General features: G+C 40.0%; 2 protein-coding genes across 2 annotated transcripts in view; both read left to right on the top strand.

Moving 5' to 3' along the window:
* Window positions 1-20,844, top strand: part of PSME3 (proteasome activator subunit 3) — a 449,122-nt gene that overhangs the window by 116,084 nt on the left and 312,194 nt on the right. The gene's annotated exons all lie outside the window — the stretch shown is intronic.
* On the top strand, window positions 6,432-12,291 carry LOC308677292 (glucose-6-phosphatase catalytic subunit 1-like; the record flags this gene model as incomplete). The annotated part of the gene is made up of 5 exons (XM_081343559.1): window positions 6,432-6,661; window positions 7,408-7,517; window positions 10,145-10,250; window positions 11,364-11,479; window positions 11,780-12,291. The coding sequence occupies 5 exons, from the start codon at window positions 6,432-6,434 to the stop codon at window positions 12,289-12,291; spliced, it is 1,074 nt and encodes a 357-aa protein (XP_081199685.1).

A 20,844-nucleotide genomic window follows, 5' to 3' on the forward strand; every position in this document is an offset into this window, starting at 1 on the left:
ACATTGTTAGACTGACAGAATGCTTAAGAAAACACCATTGTTACAATTTACTGCTAGCATTGGAGAGAACCTTTCAGGTGTTTGTGTGCAGGTAGAGTGAAGGAATATTGAATTATGACTACTTGTTGCCACCTCATATCTTTTCAGGATTCTGCCAAATACATTCCCAGGCAGATTTAATATATTATTTTCCCTGTGAGTTTTCCATTCACTCTTACTACTTTTTCCTTTGAGAAGTGAGGATAATCATGGCATGTGAAAGCCATAAAAATTCCAGCAAGCTATACATAGGGCCTCATTTCTAAACATGAAGTTCTGGAGTCCATCAACATTCTCTCTCTCTCTCTCTCTCTCTCTCTCTCTCTCTCTCTCTCTCTCTCTCTCTCTCTCTCTCTCTCAAAATGCCTCTTTCTCCCTCCTCCCACACACACATACATAAATTTAGTCATAAGAGTTCAAAAGGTATTCCCTGGAATTACTGTTGCCGAGTAACCAGCAAAATAATTTTTTTCCTGGCACAGCTACCCAAAATCTCAAATAACACCACTTGTATTTTCTGGTGCTTGAGCACTACAGAGCTTGGGAGGGACAGATTTCCTATTGGTGGAAATTCACACCAGAATTTGCATTCCAGCTGATGGGCCTTTGCCCTCTTGTCACTAAGCAACTAAGATGTGATAACAATTTGATTCCACCACAATAGTATTTCTAACAGAACAGAATAACAGAAGGGACCTTAAGGTCTTCTAATCCAACCACCTGTTCAAGCTGGAGACCCAGTTCAAGCAGGAGAGAAAATTTCTGATTGGAATACCATTGCAAACAATGGTTGTCCAATCTCTTCTTAAAAATCTCCAGTGATGAAGCACCCACAATTTCTGAAGGCAAGTCATTCCACTGATTGTCTCAACTGTCAGGAAATTTCTCTTTAGCTCTAGATTGATTCCCTCCTTGTTTCCATCCTTTGGTTCTTGTGCATGTCCATGTACAAGGTGCTTTGGAAAATAGCTTAACTCCATCTTCTTTGTGGCTGCCCCTCAAATATTGGAAAACTGCTATCATGGTGCTTCTTTTCATTAGAGTAGACATACCCAATTCCTGCAACCGTTTTTCATGTTTTAGCCTCCAGTTCCCTAATCATGTTTGTTGCTCTTCTCGAGACTCTTTCTACAGTCTCAACATCTATTTTATATTATGGTAACCAAAACTGGATGCAACATTCCAAATATAGTCTTACCAAGGCATTGTAAAGTGATACTAACATGTCTAGATTCTATCCCTCTATTAATGTAGCCTAGGTCCAATTGAGTTTTGGGCAGCTGCAGCACCCTGCTAGCTCATTAAGAGGACTCCAAGATCTCCAAGGACTCTCACAGTTACTACTATTGACCCAGGTGCCACCTATTCTATACCTGTCCATTTGGTTTTTCTTCCTTTTAACATCAATGAATTTCATTCTGTTAGATAGGACCCAGTGTTCAAGTCTATCAAGATCCTTCTATATTTTGAGCTTGTCTTCTGTAGTGTTAACTATTTTCACCCCTTTGGTGTCGTCTACAAATACATCTAAATACTTTATGAAGATATTGAAGAGTATTGAGCCTAAGACAGGACCTTGAGGTACCCCACTACATACTTTTTTCCATGCAGGTGGAGTTCTATTAAGGATAACACCACAAGTGTGGTTTGTCAACCAGTTATGAATCCATCTGGTGATGATTTTATTTTTATTTATTTTAATTCCATTTATATCCCGCCCTTCTCCAAAGACTCAGGGCGGCTTACAAGCTTAGCAGTAGCCTTCATTCTATGTATATGCCTGCTTATTAGGGCTTTCACACACACACCCAAGCAGCATTATTACAAAGTCAGCTTAATTGCCCCCAACAATCTGGGTCCTCATGATGATGCTATCTAACACACATTTTTCTGTCTTATCCAATAATAGGTTGTGGCCTATTTTGTCAAATGCTTTACTGAAGTCCACATAAATTGTGTGCACACCATTTTGTTGGTCCATTAATTTTGTCACGTTTTCGAAGAATGCAATAAGGCTTATCTGGCATGATCTGTTTTTGACAAACCCATGTTGGCTTCTGGCTATAACTTTGATTTAGTCTGTCTGCAGATTCGTTGCTTGACAATGATCAAGATCAATCAATTGCTAAATTGATCTGTGACTTGGCAGGCAGTGGGTAGCTAATTCTTTCAAGCAATGTAGTAAAAAAAGCAGAGCGAGGTGTGAAATGCTGGACAATTCAGCCTGAATTCTCCAGCAGTGTGCTTCTAACATCTTTTCTAACAGGAAGTGAATATTTGGGATCAATGAATATCCTGTCTGTGTGATAATGCCCAAACTAGAGCAGTCATCTCATAAAATAAATTTTGCTCAAACAAATTCCGCTTAAATCCACACATTTGTTCAACAAGGGAAAGACTTGAAGCCCACTTTAACATTAGAAAGAGAAAAACAGTATAGGAATAATTTTCAAATATTTAATGTCATAATTACACAGCAAAGATAAAACCAGAGAAAGAAGCCATTTGGTTAATTAATGTTTACTTCATCTGTAAATATTAAGCATCTTCTTTCCAAAGTTTATCACCCAAATATTTTTATCTAGAAACAAACTTTGGTAAAACAGAGTGAATTCTGCTTCTAAGTATGGATCAGGGAATAAGTTTATTTCAATTTTTCTAAATTTTTGTCTAATTTATATCTTTTTATTGCCCATTTCCTTTGCTTTTAAATTGAACTATTATGATGTACTTTGGTGAATATATTCTCAAACACACATTTGTGTTTATAGAGCCTTGTCTACTATAACTAATATTGTAATGTTTAAATCACTTTGTTTATTGGATTAGAAATACAAATCTGTGTGTGTGTGTGTGTGTGTGTGTGTGTGTGTGTGTGTGCGTGTGCATGTGTGTGTGTTAAATAATGTCTTTGTCTCCTATTTCTAAGTAAACACGCATAAGATTCTGCATGATAACTGATAACATTTGCCACATTCATTTTTCAATATATCTTTATTACATAATATATAGTCAACCCTTAACAAGAGGGTTTTTGCTTGTTAGAAATTCTGTTTAGAGCCATACAGGACCAACAGCGCACTATCCATGTGGGCCTTTGCTGCTTAACTGTAACAGGAAATGGAAAACTTTACTCAGAACAAAAAGGTATATATCAGTACCATAGATGAAACAACTCAGCTGTTACTCTGCTTTGGAAAGACTTTTCTTATCATTTTTCCTTTTATACAGCTAGTGCATTTCATTGCTTGATCACATGGACTAATTTTTATTCCACTTGCATAGTCATTCTCAGTTAATTTCTTTATTACGGGGTGTCAAACTGGTGGTCCATGGGCCAGATGGGTCATGCGCAGGCCACGCCCACCCCGGCTCCGCAAAGGCAAAAAATGTTGCAATAAATCATGATATGTCATGTGACGCAATCGAGTGACAGCTATGTTTTATTATGTCAGGACTTCTGTGCCCAAGTTGTCTGTGCCATGTGTGAATGCAGTTTGAATGTTTTTCTTCCTTAACCACCTCATTGCTATTCAGCTGATACAGTTCATCTGTAATTTTAACCTTTGCAAATAAGATATCCCTTTTTGTGATGGCACAACTTCTTCTTGGAAGGTCACTCCATTGCCTTGTTTTGTGAGCTTCTTCACTGACAAAAGATTAGTTTCAAGAGCAGAGATATACAGGACATTTTTCACAAGTATATTTCTGGTGACACTCTGGGAGGTAGAGCAGTAAAGATAACCATCTCCTAGTCCTTCTGATTCCATTATTTGTCCATTAGCTGAGGTGATTTTTTTTTCTGTTTTACTCTGGTCAAGGTGAATAATTTCTTCATTTGTCATGTGACTCATAGCTTCTAAATCAATATATCATGCCTGCAAAGATGAGGTGCAACTTTTGGATTAAAAAAAACATATTCATCATCTGAAGCAAAATCTTCCTTCACATTTTTGGCTTTTCTACAAAAGGCCAAAAATGTGAAGGAAGATTTTGCTTCAGATGATGAATATGATTTTTTTTAATCCAAAAGTTGCACCTCATCTTTGCAGGCAAGGTATATTGATTTAGAAGCTAGTTTCGTTTGTTTTTGCACTCTAGCTTTCCAGATTCTGCAATCTGCTTTTAAATGGCCTTTTTTCTTGCACATAAAGCATTCACGTGCTCCTTGCTGCATGTAACTGTTTTTATTTTTATTTTGTCTTTAAAGCAGACGCTGCAATGGAAGCATTGTCACTATTAATGCTCTCTGTTTTACTTTTATATTCATACATAAGTTTGCCCTTAGTATATTCCAATGTGAGTTCATCATCTAGATGTGCATCAAGTGCTGTGACAAGTGTTTCACACTAAGTAATAGTGCTGCAACATGAAAATCTTTTATTTCTTCTCCTATACCTCTCAGGCTTTCAACCATTTCCAGGGTCTTCCTTATGTAATTCTACATCTCCTGGCTTTTCATTAGCTTGGTTTGGTATAGCTTTCTATTTAGTTTATTGCTGAGATTAGTTCTTTCATGCACCTTTTGTAACCTTCCACATTTCTTTAGCAGTTTCATGCTTACATATATGTATAATTTGATCATTATCTATGGTAAAAAAAGATTGTGCTCTGAGCTTTCTCTATCCATTCATCTGAAGGGAGAGTAACATCCATTTATACATTTTTCACGTACCATCTCTTATTAGCAGTATTTTCATCTGGAATTTCTAAGACTGGTAGTTCTGGTTTGTCAGATTTGCAAATGAAAACTTTGTTGCAGCTGTGGCCATTGGCCATTTTCTTTTATTCTGTTGCAGTTTTCTTTCTGTTGCTGTATCTTGCACTTATTTACTGTAGCCGGCTATGACTGAGCCCATAACCTGTTAGAAATTCTGCAAAAAGCCATATAGGACAAACACTGTGCAGTCCACATGCCTTTGCTGCTTAATTGCAACAGTAAATAGGAAACTTTACTCAGAATAAAAAGGCATATATACCAAAGATGCAAACTAATAAACACAGCCACCTTGGTGACCGGTGTAGTTGTACAGAATGCATGAAAACTGTATCCCAACACTGCTTATTATTTCATGTGATGATTATGGGCATAGAAATGATTGAAATATGTTATCAGGTCACTAATTTGCAACACCTGAGCTGGAGCAAGTGTTCTTAGATAGCAAAAAAAAAACAACCCTGAAAGCAACTACAGCTTTTGAACTTAATAGCCACCAGGAGACAAAATAATAAAAATTGTCTTATTTATTTCAGTTAATTTTAAAATATAGTTTGTAGTGTAATCCTTGATTTACAGCGACAATTGAACCCAAATGTTTCATTGCTAAGCAAGACAGTTTTGCCTCATTTTATGGTCTTTCTTCTGAATCTCACATACTTTGGCCACCAAATGAGAAAAGAGGACTCATTGGAAAAGATACTAATGTTGTGAACGGTTGGGGGCAAAAGGAGAAGAAGATGGCAGAAGATGAGATGATTAGATAGTATCATTGATGCAATGAACATGAAGTTGGGCAGTGGAGATAGTGGAGGACAGGGGAATCTAGCATCTTATGGTTGAAGGGATTGTGAAGAGTTAAACATGACTTAACGACTGAACAACATGACCTTTCTTCCCACATTTGTTAAGTGAATCACTACAGTTGTCAGGTTAGTAAGGTGGTTGTGAAGTGAATGTGGCTTCCCCATTGACTTTGCTTGTCAGAAGTGATCACTTGACTCTGAGACACTGCAACTGCCATAAATACATGCCAGTTGCCAAATGCCCAAATTTTGATCATGTGGCCATGGGGATTCTGCAATACTCAAAAGTGTGAAAAATGATCAAAAGTAACTTTTTTCAGTGCTATTGTAACTGGTCACTAAACGAATGGTTGTAAGATGAGGACTATCTGTAGTTGCCTTCAGGTTTTCAAATAATGGGCTAATATCAATTGACCTTTAGAGAACTTCCATTTGAGTTGTACTCAATAAGATCCAGGATCAACTTTGGATACCCAAACCCAATCCCTACATGGTCCATCTAATATCACGAGAAGGGATGCACAGACAAAACGCAGCTATGTTCCATTGGATTTTTGCCAGGAAATGGAGGCAGAATAATAATTATAAAGCAACTCTACAAAGACTTAACACCTTTGTCATGCTGACTACCTGGATTGTTTTGGATAGCTTACTTGTCCCTCTTATGCAAGTTGCTTTAAGTGTGTTTGTCCCAAGCTGTTTGGGGAAGTACCTTTGACCAGGAGGTGTTTTTGTGACCAAAGTAATTTTGAGTTCAAAGCTCAAGCTGCCACACATGGGAGGGAATAAAAGACAGCAGGCCTCTGTGAAAGGGTGCATTGTAGCTGCAATATAGACCAAAGATAGCTTTTTGCTCAACCGGAGATAAAATGGAAGCCAGCATGGATTTTCTATATCACACAGGCATCCAAGCCACACACTTTCTGCAAACAAAATACCCAGGATCGCAGGACTGGTTCCTCTTTGTTTCTTTTGCTGCTGACCTCCGAAACACTTTCTTTGTCCTGTTTCCTATTTGGTTCCATCTCTGCGAAGCAGTGGGAATCAAGCTCATCTGGGTTGCTGTGATTGGTGACTGGCTAAACCTCGTATTTAAGTGGTAAGTAGTCTGTCAACTTCAGTTTACCACATGAACTTAAGAGTTTCATTGTTAGGCTGAGCCGCTGAACATGGAGGCTGAGCTCACATATGCTAAGCCACGACTGTCTGCTTTTTCTTAGTGTATTGCATGAATACTGCCAATTGTGGTTTGTAAACTATGGTTTATACCTTAGTCAGTTGGACAAATTCAGCAAATTGTGAATTAATCAACCAACCACGGCTAAATAATGACTTAGACAGCAACATCTTCCACCTTAAAAAGCCTGGATTCTGCAACTATCTTCTCAAGAGATTAACCACTGCAGAAATGACAAGCTCATCCCACTCTTACCAGAATCCATCTTTTACTATGTGAACCTGCTTGTTTAGAGTGTCTGGATAGATTTAAGATTTCAGGTTTTTTTCTTCCAGTTTCTCCCTTTTTTCTCCTCTTCTAGAAAATTAGCTAAAGCCTAGGAAGCTATTTTTTATGGCATGGGAAAAGGTCCTCAGTTACTAAAGTTGTGTAGCCTTCAAAGCTAAGATAAAGACAATTGTCCAGTGGATAAGCCAGAGCCATGCTTATTACTTTCTTGCATAGGTTCCCTAAATCCCATGATTCCTAGATCAGTATCTCATTGTAAATACTCTGGATCTCAATGTTCAGAAAAAATCAGTGAGCATGTGACTTCACTATGGCTTGTGATGCAAATGGAATCCCTTTTAATTGACTGATAGCACCTCAGACAATCTCTTTCTCTGCAGGATCCTTTTTGGACAAAGACCCTACTGGTGGGTACATGAGACCAATTTCTATCAAAATACTTCTGCCCCTGAAATCCAGCAGTTCCCAGTTACCTGTGAAACCGGCCCAGGTGAGTTTCCCAAGAAAACCCCACTAAAATAATAGAAGTGGGACAGTATAAGAAAAGGATGGATAGAAAAATGACATCCCACTTGGCAAAATGTGATTAAAGAAGCAGAGTGCAGTTTTTATCAGCTGTCAGCTGGTAAGATCAATTTATCTAGGTGGTGTCACAGACATAAAGTAGTTCCTTCCATCTGAAAGCCTATGTACCTCCCTTCACTGAAACGTGGTTTATTTGACATGGTAATCATGCAAAATTTTCATGTACTCCCTTGTTTAAAGCTCACCTTTCAGGCTCCTAATTCCAATACAACACCAACAAATGCCTTAAAATATCTGTTTTTTGTACTGCACCTTTCCTCCAGGAACTCAGGGTTAATGGAGATCTAGGCCACAAAACAACCCTCTGAGGTAGGCTTGGCTGAGATAGAAGATCTGATCCAATTCACCCAGTGAGCTTCCTTTGCTTGATCTCTATCTCTCTAATGTGAGCCTAATCCTAAACCTCGCGAAGCTGCTACAGGTGCTCATTAGGTCTTATCTCGCTGCGATAAGGGTGGCGAGGTCTAATCACTTTGCTACCCTTATTGCGTCCGCAGATAATCGCCCGGCCGCCCTGTTTAGGGTGACTCACTCCCTCCTTAATCAAGAGGTGAGGGAGGAACCCTTGCAGGGTCGTGCCGAGGAGTTTAACCAACATCTGTCGGACAAAATCGCTCGGATTCGGACCGGTCTGGACTCTGACTGGGCAGAGTCTGACGATCAGGACACGGGCGGTCTTGTCGATATTACTTGGGAGGAGTTTGATTCTGTGACTTTGGAGGAAGTGGACAGGATTATGGGGAGGCTGAGCTCCACCACATGTTTATTGGACCCGTGGCCTTCCTGGCTGGTTTATGCAGCCCGGGAGAGGACACAAAGCTGGTTCCAGGCAGTTATATCGGCTTCTTTGAGTGAGGGTAGTTTCCCCGCCGTCTTGAAAGAGGCGGTGGTGAGGCCTCTCCTCAAGAAGCCTGCCTTGGACCCAGCTGTGTTGAACAACTTTCGTCCGGTCTCCAACCTTCGCTTTCTTGCGAAGGTTGTTGAGAGTGTGGTGGCGCATCAGCTCCCTCTGGTCCTGGATGAAGCGGATTATCTAGACCCGTACCAATCAGGTTTCAGGCCCGGGTACAGCACGGAGACAGCATTGGTCGCGCTGGTGAATGATCTCTGGAGGGCTCGGAACAGGGGATATTCCTCTGTCCTAGTCCTATTAGACCTCTCAGCGGCTTTCGATACCATCGACCATGGTATCTTGCTGCGGCGTCTCAGGGGATTGGGAGTGGGAGGCACGGTTTTGCAGTGGTTCTCCTCCTATCTCCTGGGATGTTCGCAGTCGGTGTTGACAGGGGGGCAGAGGTCGACCTCAAGGTCTCTCGTTTGTGGAGTTCCTCAGGGGTCAGTCCTCTCGCCTCTCCTGTTCAACATCTATATGAAACCGCTGGGTGAGATCATTCGTGGCTTTGGAGTTGGGTATCATCAGTACGCTGATGATACCCAGCTTTTCATTTCGACCCCAAACCACCCCAGTGATGCCCTCAACGTGATGTCCCGTTGCCTGGAGGCGGTTCGGGTCTGGATGGGGAGGAACAGACTTCAACTCAACCCCGACAAGACTGAGTGGCTTTGCATACCTGCATCCCGGGTTATTCCGGATATTCCATCTCTCTCTATGGGGGGTGAACTATTACCCCCCATAGATAGGGCTCGCAACTTGGGAGTCCTCCTAAATTCACGGCTCACTTTGGAAGACCACATAGTGGCTGTGACTCGGGGGGCCTTTGCCCAGGTTCGCCTGGTGCGCCAGTTGCGGCCCTATCTAGGTCATCCCGACTTATGCACGGTCACTCACGCGCTCGTGACCTCTCGTCTAGACTACTGCAACGCTCTCTACATGGGGCTGCCCTTGAGGACCACCCGGAGGCTCCAACTGGTACAGAATGCAGCCGCGAGAGTTGTGTTGGGAGTCTCCCGATACTCCCATGTCACACCTCTGCTCCGTGAGCTGCATTGGTTGCCAGTTGTCTTCCGGGTGAGATTCAAGTTACTAGTAATGGTGTTTAAAGCCCTACATGGCATGGGTCTGGAGTACCTTAGGGAACACCTGCTGCCGGCATCAACTTCCCTTCGCCCTGTGCGTTCCCACAGAGAGGGCCTCCTCAGGGTGCCACCGATCAGAGAATGTCGATTGGTGGCCCCCAGGGGGAGATCCTTCTCTGTGGGCGCCCCGGAGCTATGGAATCAGTTACCGGTTGAGCTCCGGATGGCGCCCGATCTTCGCTCCTTCCGTCGCGATCTAAAGACATTCTTATTTGAACAAGCCGGCCTGGCCTGATGGGGGATGGCTGGGTTTTTTTTATTGTTATTTTAATATTTGTATTTACTGTTTTTAGTGGGCATATATTTAATCCTATTTTAACTTTTGTAACTCTGTATTTTTTATGCTTGCCCTGTTCACCGCCCTGAGTCCTTCGGGAGAAGGGCGGTATATAAATAAAATTAAATAAAATAAATAAATAAATAAATAAAAATTTCTTAAAGCCTATACACGATTGGCAATTTTGGAAAGTCAAAGGTTTTTTCCTCCAACTTTAGGGAGTCCTTCTGGTCATGCAATGGGTTCAGCTGGTGTGTATTACGTGATAGTTACAGCCATTCTCTCTATCACCCGTGGAAGGAAATCTCCATCATGGAAACATCGGTAAGCACATCATTTGGTGAAATAATAAAAAATGTGCTAGCCAAAAACTAAACATGAAGAAATTTATTTAGCTTGCACATAATAATTTTTTCAAACCAAATTAATTGAATTGAATGAATTGAATTCATACTTCTGTAAATAAGCAATCAAATATATATCTACACACACACACCACACACACACACACACCCCAACATACAGACAAGCAAGAGGAAGTTTATTTAAGATGCATATATTCATACCAAAATGTACTGCTAGGAAAATCTGTTTATAAGAGCTATTCAAAATTGCAGATAAAATACCTGTTGCACTCAGATACACATATTTTAGTGCAAACTTTGGAAAAAAACTGACATTTGACAAACTAATGTAATAGTATCCTGAAAATGAAAGCAGAATAATCCATCTGGCAAATCTGCAAAAATGAAAAAAAAACCAAACAAAACTGAGATGTACTGAAATAAGCAGATCTATTTTTCATTAGTTTGAATATAAGGGACAGTATAATAGTACTTGACTTACAACTACTGTAGGGATTTCTGTTGTTAGGCAAGGGAGTCATCAAGTGAACTGCATCTGATTTTACAACCATTTTTGCCACAGTGATTAAATCATTGCAGCTATTAAGTGAATCACATGTCATTAAGTGAATCCAGCTTCCCCCCCCCTGACTTTGTTTGTTTGTTGGACGTCAGCTAGGATGATAGCAAATGACAATCACATTATCCCAGGGCACAGCAACCATTATAAATACATGCCAAGCATTCAAATTTAATCACATGATCATGGAGATGCTACAAACATTGTAAGTGTGAGGATTGGTTGTAAGTCACTTTTTAAAATGCCATTGTAACTTCAAATGGTCACTAAATGAATGATTGTAAATCAAGGACCTCCTGTAATATGAATTGTCTTGGGATTCAAAAAAGAATGCATACTATCCTTGCAAAGCCTTGTGTCCAAAATATTTCAGTGGAGAAATAACTGTGGTTAGTTCAGGTCAAGCAGAATAGGTAGAAAGGGAGCGTTTGGCCATTTTTCTAGTCTCTAAAATTACTCACAGGTTGGAAACATGTTTCTTTTTTATTCCCTCTTATTTTTTCCCAATGGCAGCTTTTTGCAAGCAGTGCTTTGGGCTGCTTTTTGGACCATCCAAGTTTGTGTCTGTCTCTCTCGTGTCTTCCTGGCAGCTCATTTTCCACACCAAGTCATTGCTGGTGTCTTCTCAGGTCAGTGCAGCTCTTATACAAGTTTTGTCATGGTATGCTGAGATATAATATAGGTTGCAGCCTTTAGATTATGTCACTATATTTTACCAGTTTCTAGGCAATTCCCTGTGACCAAAATTAGATAATATATATGTAAACATATAAAGTATACAATTTGGGACAGGAGAACCCCTTCTCCTTTAGCTACCAGCAGATTTAAGCTATTTTACCAAGTGAAATGCAAGACTTGTTGCCTCGTATTTCTGAGAGTTTTAAAGTCCTGTGGCATTCTAAACAGTGTCATTTCCTCTTCATTGTTAGGTATATTGGTGGCCGAATCCTTCCAATACATCACTTCCATCTATGATCCCAGCCTGCGGAAATATATAGCTACCACCCTTTTCCTCTTCTCTTTTGCTCTGGGTTTCTACCTGCTGCTCAAAGTATTTGGTGTGGACCTCCTATGGACTTTGGAGAAGGCCAAGACATGGTGTGAGCATCCAGAATGGGTGCATCTGGACACTACCCCCTTTGCTGGCCTCTTGCGCAACCTGGGAATCCTCTTTGGACTGGGACTTGCCCTTAATTCCCCAATGTACATAGAGAGCTGCAAAAGTAAACGTGGGCAGCAGATAAACTTTCGACTGGGCAGCATCGGTATCTCACTTCTTATCCTGCACCTGTTTGATTTCTTCAAGCCTCCAGCCAAGGTGGAGCTTCTCTTCTATCTGTTTTCTTTTTGCAAAAGTGCTGCTGTGCCCTTGGCTGTGGCTGCGCTAATCCCCTATTGTGTCACACAATTGCTCAGGCCACAGGACAAGAAAACACTGTAGTTTGAAGATCAGCAATATATATACATATATATATATATCCATCCTGGAAGATGTTTTGGGATAGAGATTGACAATGATAAAAGACTATCACTCCACCCAGTTGCCAGTACTGCTCACGTTTCTGGAGATCATCACTCCGGGGTAATTGGGTATTGGAGTGTGAAGTCAAATAATCAGCCTTTAACTGTTGCAATAGTTTGCTACCCTTAAAGAATGTATGGTACATTTTCTAATGCCAAAGAAATAAGGTTGATGAATTCAGCCCTCCTATATTGCACCAAACTTCTCCAGCTTAGTGACTTTGGTTATATATTGGATTGGGGCTGCCATTACCCATCAGCTGGTTTATTAGGCCCCAGGTTAGGGAAGGCTATAATATAGATAGGTTTTGGTTTTGGTAAATGTCTGCATGGAATATTTCTAAAGATATTATCTAGAGCGTTTTGTTATTAATAAAGTATGGCATCTGTTTTGTTAGCAAATTTATGTTGACTTATATTGGAGAAATGTGATAAATTAAAATTTCAACTATACTTAATTAGTTTTACAGTTCAGTATTACATTCCTCCATCCTTCCCTTTTTTTAAGGGGTGGGGAAATGCAGGTTTCACAGTTCCCACAGTACCAGAGCTCTAATTTTGGCAATGAACTTTTATGAGTAGTTATTCTATAACTGTGCACAGTCTTTTCTTTTAATCTGAAGAATGGATGACTATCCTGTGTCAAAAGTTAACATCTGAAATTTTGATACAAATGGAACAAACCAATTCAACCACTCCACTAACGGAGTGAATGGAGTTTTGTTTATGGAACTTTGAGGTATTGTGCAATATAGAAAACTGTCATTTCTGCATCAGGAAACGTCTTCCCTAAAATGCTTCTTTTTAACCAAGGCCGAGCACAGACCATTGATGTCATTTGTTGATGAAAGTCTCAAATTTGGCTTATGGTTATATTTATTATTTTACATATTTCTGAACTGAGCTCTGATCCATGAGTTCACAAATCATGGTGGAGATGGTGGTTTCATTTGCTTTAGTTTTTGGGAATGTGTGAAATAATATCATGATATTATTGGAGAAGACAGAGCAAACCTAGTTTGGGATGGGTTTTAAAAGGAAAAATTGATAATTCTTCGGGTATTTTGATTTTGCCGCATGACATGTCTGCAAAAGAGAAAAAAGTTCCCAATTTGGGGAGGGGTTGTGGAGGTTCAGGGTAGCAAAAATCTTTGAAAACTGAAGTCTAGTTTATGGCTTTGTAATGGGCTTGAATCAGACCTCTCATAAGTTGTTAACAATTAACAGCTAAATTCCTGTTTTTAGCAAAAACAGCCAAAGGAAAAACCAAGCAAAAGGTCAACTGATGGAACATACTGACAGATTAACTCACAAGCAGCATAAGGCAAAAACCGAGAGGTAACTTGGAGGCCAGTTCCATATATTTTTGTGTATTACATAAACAGGAACTGCAAAGATAAGAATATCTTAGAGAAAAGTGCATGATTTACATTTTTTAAAAGTGTCAAGTTTAATTCCAGGTTCTTTCCATTACGCAGGGGTCTTCAAACTTGGCCCTTTTATGACTTGTGGACTTCAACTCCCAGAATTCCTCAGCCAGACAAGCTGGCTGAGGAATTCTGGGAGTTGAAGTCCACAAGTCATAAAAGGGCCAAGTTTGAAGACCCCTGCATTACAGCATGAGTGTCAAACTTGCGACTTTTTTTGCATTGCTGGAGCTGGGGTGGGCACGGCCTCTACATGATGCAACTGGCCCGCGGGCCGGCAGTTTGACACCCCTGCATTACAGCATTCAACTATCAAGAAGAGCCGGGGGGGGGAATCTATTTGGGGAGGAGCTCTCAGCATAAAATTTCAAGGATGAATGATCACACTGTATGAATATATACTTTCATCTAGTAAAATTCATAGCAGGGCAACTTAATTACATGAAATATAAGTTGCAATGCAACTACTTGCTGTAAGAGGCAAATCAAGAAACTGAAATAGGGTGAGTAGCCACATACACCTCAACTGGGGCTAGAAATTTAAGACAAACTGAGTGAAAATTTCTTTGGCTCAAAATTTGTGAGGGTGGTCAGAAGTAAAATTCAGGTGGATATCCTAGTAGCAGGGTTGCTGGCAACAGCATAACAAAACAAGTCTGGAATGCTCACCAATGATTCAAAGAGGCCACTCTTTCTCTTATTAAATGTTTTGTTTTGTCATCAAATTTGGCAGTGGTGGTATCAAAGTTCCTCTTGGTGATAGCCAAGCATAATATTAGTGCCATACAGTCATCATCACCCAGAGTCATTTGATTGAGATTGGATGGATGGATAGATGGATGGTAAAATAAATTCTTCTAATGTCCTCCTAAAAGGAGTACTAATATTTACTCCTAAAGTCAATATTCCTTCTGAAATCCATTTCTGGCAAATTCTGAGATATATTTTTTCTTCTTCTTCCATGTGCCTTTTCCTCTTCTCTTCCCATTGCTCAACAAATCACAATAGAGATACAAGTCTTTTGCAGACAGGAATACTGGGAGTTGTGCTGTCATGGATACTTATCATCAGATAACATTTACCCAGGACTACTGAAAGTTATTTTGACTTGACTTGTTAAGTCAAATGCAGTCCATTTTCATTGCAAAAACAGCAGCATTGGCTTGGCTTCTATTGTATGGGATGATCTGTGTGGTAATAGAAGGAAACACCTGGCTCATCTACTCCTAACTTCTGTAACCCTAACACTAGATTCTCTCTCATCTGAAGTATTACTCCCTCCTCACAGTTCTGCATCATCTGCAAACATTGTACTGTTCTTCAACATCCTCATCCTGAATGTTGAACAGCAGAAGGCCTAGGAAAGAGCCTTTGTGGCATTCCACTCAATGCTTTTCTCCAAGCTGAAATGAAATGGTTAATGAGCACTATCTGGATTCTGCAATTTAGCCAACCGTGAATCTGTCTTAACAGAAGTATCATCTAGCCAATATGCTACCTCTATATGAAGAACACAATGAGATATTCTAACAAGGTTTCATTGAGATCTGAGCACCTGTTCTTTGAGGCATGCCTGTTCAGGCACTCACAACCATACTGTTTTTGAGCGTTTGAAAACCTTATCTAGGATAGATGTTAAACTCTGCAGGTCTGTAATTTTGGGATACTTCATTTTGTTTTTGATGATATAGGTTGCATTTGTTTCACTAATCCTCTAGGACAGGGGTGTGAAACTCGCAACGTTACATGACGTGTCTTGACGTATCACGACTTTTTTTCCATTGCCAGCAATGGGGTGGGTGCAGTTTCGCTATGATGCATCTGGCCCACAGGCCGGCAGTTTGACATCCCTGCTTTAGGATTTCTCCAAGATTACCCAAAATGATTTTGCATTAATCTCTGCCAATTACTTCAGTACCCTGGGATGCAATTCATCTGACCCTGGAGACTTAAATTCCTTTAAATTGACTAAGTTGTCTCTTAGCTAATTTAACTTTAGCTTCTTCTATCTAAGCTAGAGTTCCCTGCTTTCCCGTGACATAATTATGATCAGTTAGGTTTCCATTCCCACTCTGAGAGAAGACAGAGGCAAAATTGAAGTTAATAAATCTTGCCTTTTACTATCTCCTGATGGGCTGTCTGCTAAAACAAAGCAAGACCATAGCATGCACTTGAAAGAAAACTGGGATGTCTGTAATTGTGGAATCTGTCTGGCAAGAATAAAGAATGTTTATTCACAGATAATATGCACACTTGTATCAATTCTAGGTGGTTTGATGACAGATAGCAGTAGCAAAGAGTTAAGCATCCTGCATACCTCAGCTAGAAGTGAGAAATAAGGATGGCCTGGAGCAAATAGAATCTGTATTAAATAAGTCCTGGAGCATTCATTAGTCAAGTCTTAGAAATAGGGATGGCGAAAGACCAATAGTACAATTGTTAGATCATTATTAAAATGTTTATTAGACTATTTGTTTTATGTATCCCACCTTATCCCGTTTTCCGCTTTAGTGAAAATGTATAAAGCTTTATTAATTCTATTGTTTGAGGTTCCTTAGCATTTTCTAGCCAGGACCCTTTTTCTTGGAGCACTTCAGTAAAAGGAAAACAACTACATCTTGTGTCTGGTGTTCTTTATTGGCTTCGGCACCAGGCTCAGACCCAAATTCTCCATGTATCTTTGCTAGCCTCTTGAACTCACCAGTTTTCCATTCTTGTGTGGATAGTGTTTAAATGTGCCATCAGTAATTGGTTTTGTAGAATTTCTTCTCTTTCCTGGACATTCTTCAAGATTTCATGCCAATGGATCCATTCACTTACCCTCAAGAGTTCATCAAACTGTGCTTTTCTGAAGTCTAGTATGCAGAGTTTTCTTTCCTCAGATTCTCATCCTGAGGATATCACAAATTCAAGGATGATAGTGTCACTTTCCACACCTTATTTCTTTAACCAATTGCTCCCATGGATGAGGGTTAGATCCAGGGCAGCCACCCTCTTATTCTTTCTTCCACTTTCTGATAAATGAACTTGCCAACAAAAGAAAAATGGAATTTATTGGACAAGCAGAATTGAATCCTAAGCATGTGTCAGGATAATTCAAACCTTTCATTATTACTATAAAATGTCTCTTGGAAAGACTGTATCCTCTGATTGTTGAATTGGTCTATATCAGGGGTCAGCAACCTGAAACAGTGAAAGAGCCACTCGGAACCGGTTCCCTCACAAAAGGAAAAACTGGGAGCCGGTCCTCTGCCATGTGCACATGCACATACATGCGCACATGCACAGAACAGGGTTTGAAGAGTGGAGCCAAGGTGAGATATGCACCTACCCTGCATATTTGAATTGATTGGTTGAACTTTTTTTAGTCCCACTTTTTTTTGGGGGGGGACTGCACATGGCAGAGGACCGGGAGCCGCAGGAGCCGGCTGAAAGAGCCGCATGCGGCTCCAGAGCCACGGGTTGCAGACCTGTGGTCTATATAGTCACAATAGTATCTATATGGTCACAATAGTATCGGTATTTTCTTGTTATTCTTATCCAAATACTCTCAACTGGATTTCTATACTCTGATTTCTGAATATTTATTTATTTTATTTATTTATTTTAATTCCATTTATATCCCGCCCTTCTCCGAAGATTCAGGGCGGCTTACAAGCTTAGCAGTAGCCTTCATTCTATGTATATGCCTGCTTATTAGGGCATTTGCCCCCCCCAAGCGGCATTATTACAAAGTCAGCTTAATTGCCCCCAACAATCTGGGTCCTCATTTTACCTACCTCGGAAGGATGGAAGGCTGAGTCAACCTTGAGCCTGGTGGGATGCGAACCTGCACTAATTGCAGGCAGCTGGTGTTACTTAAGGAGGCATTAGCCCACTGCTCCACCAAGGCTCTTGTAATATTGGTGCAGTCATTTTTTTTCTTTATGTACAGTGCACATTTCTACCCATTCTCTTGAGTCTTTTTCTTTTGAATAATTGTAGCCTTCCAGTGCAATTTATTCTAGCAAGCTTCAGTGATGCTACTACATCATATTTGTTTCCCTGAATTACAGCCTCTAGTTCTCCCTGTTTATTTCTCATATTCTGTCCATTGGTATAGAAACATCAGGACATTTGAATACTATCTCTAGTATCCCCAGAAACTGAGTCCCCATCCTGGCTTCCTGTTTGTCCCTTTGAGTTCTGTGTTCTTGGCTATACTTAGTTCCACACTTTCTTCATCTTCCCTATTTGTTCTAATTTAACCCCCTCCTGGTAAGAATAGTGAATAGTGAAATGACTTTCTTCCCAATTTTGATCAGATGTATTCAGTCTGTTCCCAAAGTTCTTTATCAAAGTGGCAGAGAGTATTTTTATAAGATCCAGACCTTTCTTGGAGATATTGTTTACATATTCAGATGTTGGCTTCCAGGATCTTAGATTTTCCTTGTTATGCTATGACCTTCATTTGGAAGAACCTATGAAAAACCAAGTTATGCTTAATTTCCTGCATCATAGTCTCCACAGATTCTTTTAAGAGCTCTTCTGGCAATGTCATCTGACCCTATATGGATCCAGAGGAAAGAATGATTGTCAATGAGTTTTATGGATCTTGATAACTTCTCCATTGCATCCTATATACAGGCTCTGGAAGACGTCTCCACTGATGTTGTATCAAATCTGCACACAGCAACGTAAAAGTCTAAAAAACATTTACACTTCCAGTAATTGTCCTCTAGAAGGAGGGCCCAGAACTAATCTCTAAATTCCTCTGGGCTCCATTGATGTGAATGCTGATATGTGCCATTTTAAAATACTTTACAAAACTTTGCAGAAAATAAAACTATATTAAAAAGAGCCCAAATTGTTGTTAGGTACATCACTAGGGCTAACAGCTGCTAAAATATTGCATCTCTCAATTTTTCCCATTTATCATTTCCATGAAAACAGAAACATTGCAAATTCATAATAATTAGCCTTTGAGTTCCCAGGGAAAGTGAGATCCAGTTAAGTGACAGATATCTCAATTTTCCCAAGATAAACTTGGTTTAGGGGGAAGCATTCTGTGTGCACCCTGCAAACTAGGAAAAAATCTCAGTTTGCAGGAGCCTGCTCCAGACACCAGCAGCTGCATGAGCAATAAGAGGCTTGAGTTACAAAAACAGCAGGCATATATGTGAATCACAATATGAAAAGCAGCTTGCATGTTCCCTGTTCAATTAGTCTGTAACGTCTGTAGAGTGGGACTACAAAAAAATTCTGGTAGCGGAACAAAGCATTACAGTTTTCTATATCTCTTTGCTGCCATCTAGTGGGCATCTAGATTTCTACAGCTCAGGTATGATAGCCCTAATTATCACCCCGAATAAAGGGGGTGATAATTAGGACTGTTATATCTGATGCTCCCTTTCTCAGAGGGATTAACGGGTCATAAAAGGAATATATATGGAAGTTTGGTCACCCTGGTCTTGGACAAGATCTCTTGGTCTCAAGATATATGAGCGCCATGATAGTGATTTCAGACTATATTCAGTTGAAATTAGCCATGAACTAATTGTAGTTAAAGTACCAGACTTGAAAACAGAAGACCACGAGTTCTAATCCCACTTTAGGCACAAAGCTAGCTAGGTGATCTTGGACTGGTCATTCTCTCTTAGTCCTAGGAAGGAGGCAACGACAAATCACTTCTGAAATTTGCCAAGAAAATTGCAGGGGCTAATCCAGGTAGTTGCCAGGAGTCAACATTGCCTCAAAGATACCCCCTGCCCAAAATCTATCATATCATATATCAAAGTAGTGAACGTACCTTACATTCCTTCCTCCTGTTTTCTCCACAACAATCATGTGAGGTGGATTCGCTGAGAGAGTGATTAGTTTGGGGGTCACCAAGCCAAGTTTCATGCATAAGGGAAACCTGGAACCCACAGTCTCTTGGTTCCTACACCCAAATTCACTTGTAATTATGTAATGAAAAATTATGCAAATCATCAGTTGATTGATTCATTGGCACTAACAAGTTCAGTGAACTCAGCTTTCCATGCTGGAAGGTGCTAATATATTTCTAAACAATTTCAAATGCTTCAAGTCTTTTAATTTATCTTGCAACAGAAATGACAGCCATACTGCTTCTTGGCCTTAAGAGTGGGGAACTAGTGATCTACAAGCTGGGTTATTTATTTATATAACCGATTTAAATACTTGCTCCCTGCAAACAATTTGGGACAATATAGAATTGCCAAATAGGAAATTCTGAGAATTGAAGTGCATACATCTTAAAGTTTAAGCTTAGAAAACACTGGCTTATGCTGATGCCTTTGGAATTGCAGTTATGAGGTCATTTTCCAGATGCTTTCCAAGAAAACTTTTCTTCTTTGAAATGATAATTTATCAATCTCCCTCGCTTGAAGTCAGTAAGAAGTTTATAAAGCCACTTGAAAATACTTAAAATACTTAAAGCATAAATACAAGTCCAGATCTCATGCTGGATCCCATTAGACTTTAGGGAATTGCTGTTCCAATACACCTGGATGACATCTAGAGTGTAGGGACTCACTCCAAGTGAATTTTCTTTCAGAGGAGGAAGGGCTAAATTTTCACAGGACCCAAAATGGTTGTGACTATAAACAGTTGTACAGCTATATAAGTAGCAGAATGGAAACCTCAGCAGTTGCACAATGAGAGATTAAGTGGACACTGAGCATTTAATTCACTGCCCCTCTTGCAAAATTTTCTCCAAAGCTCATCCATTAATGCCACAACTGGAAGCTTCTGAAAATATAAATGTCAATTGCTGAGATGGGATTTTTGTGCAAGCAAACTGTTTTGTGGCAAAGAAAGAGGACAATTAAGCACCCTCTTTTCCTGGGTATTCTTTGCGGGCTTCAAAAGTACACATTACCTCCATTCAAGCCATTCACGTCTCTTTAAATTTCAGGTGACTTCTTCAGTCATAATGCAGCCTGAACATCTCCATTGGTCTAATCTCACATGATACCAAAGTGATTGGGTTGGAACGCAAGCAGTGTACAGTGGCCCATTTTACTTTGGCAATAAATAAATTTGAA

The sequence above is a fragment of the Vipera berus genome (genome assembly GCF_964194415.1).
Source record: "Vipera berus genome assembly, chromosome: Z".
Taxonomy (NCBI): domain Eukaryota; kingdom Metazoa; phylum Chordata; class Lepidosauria; order Squamata; family Viperidae; genus Vipera; species Vipera berus.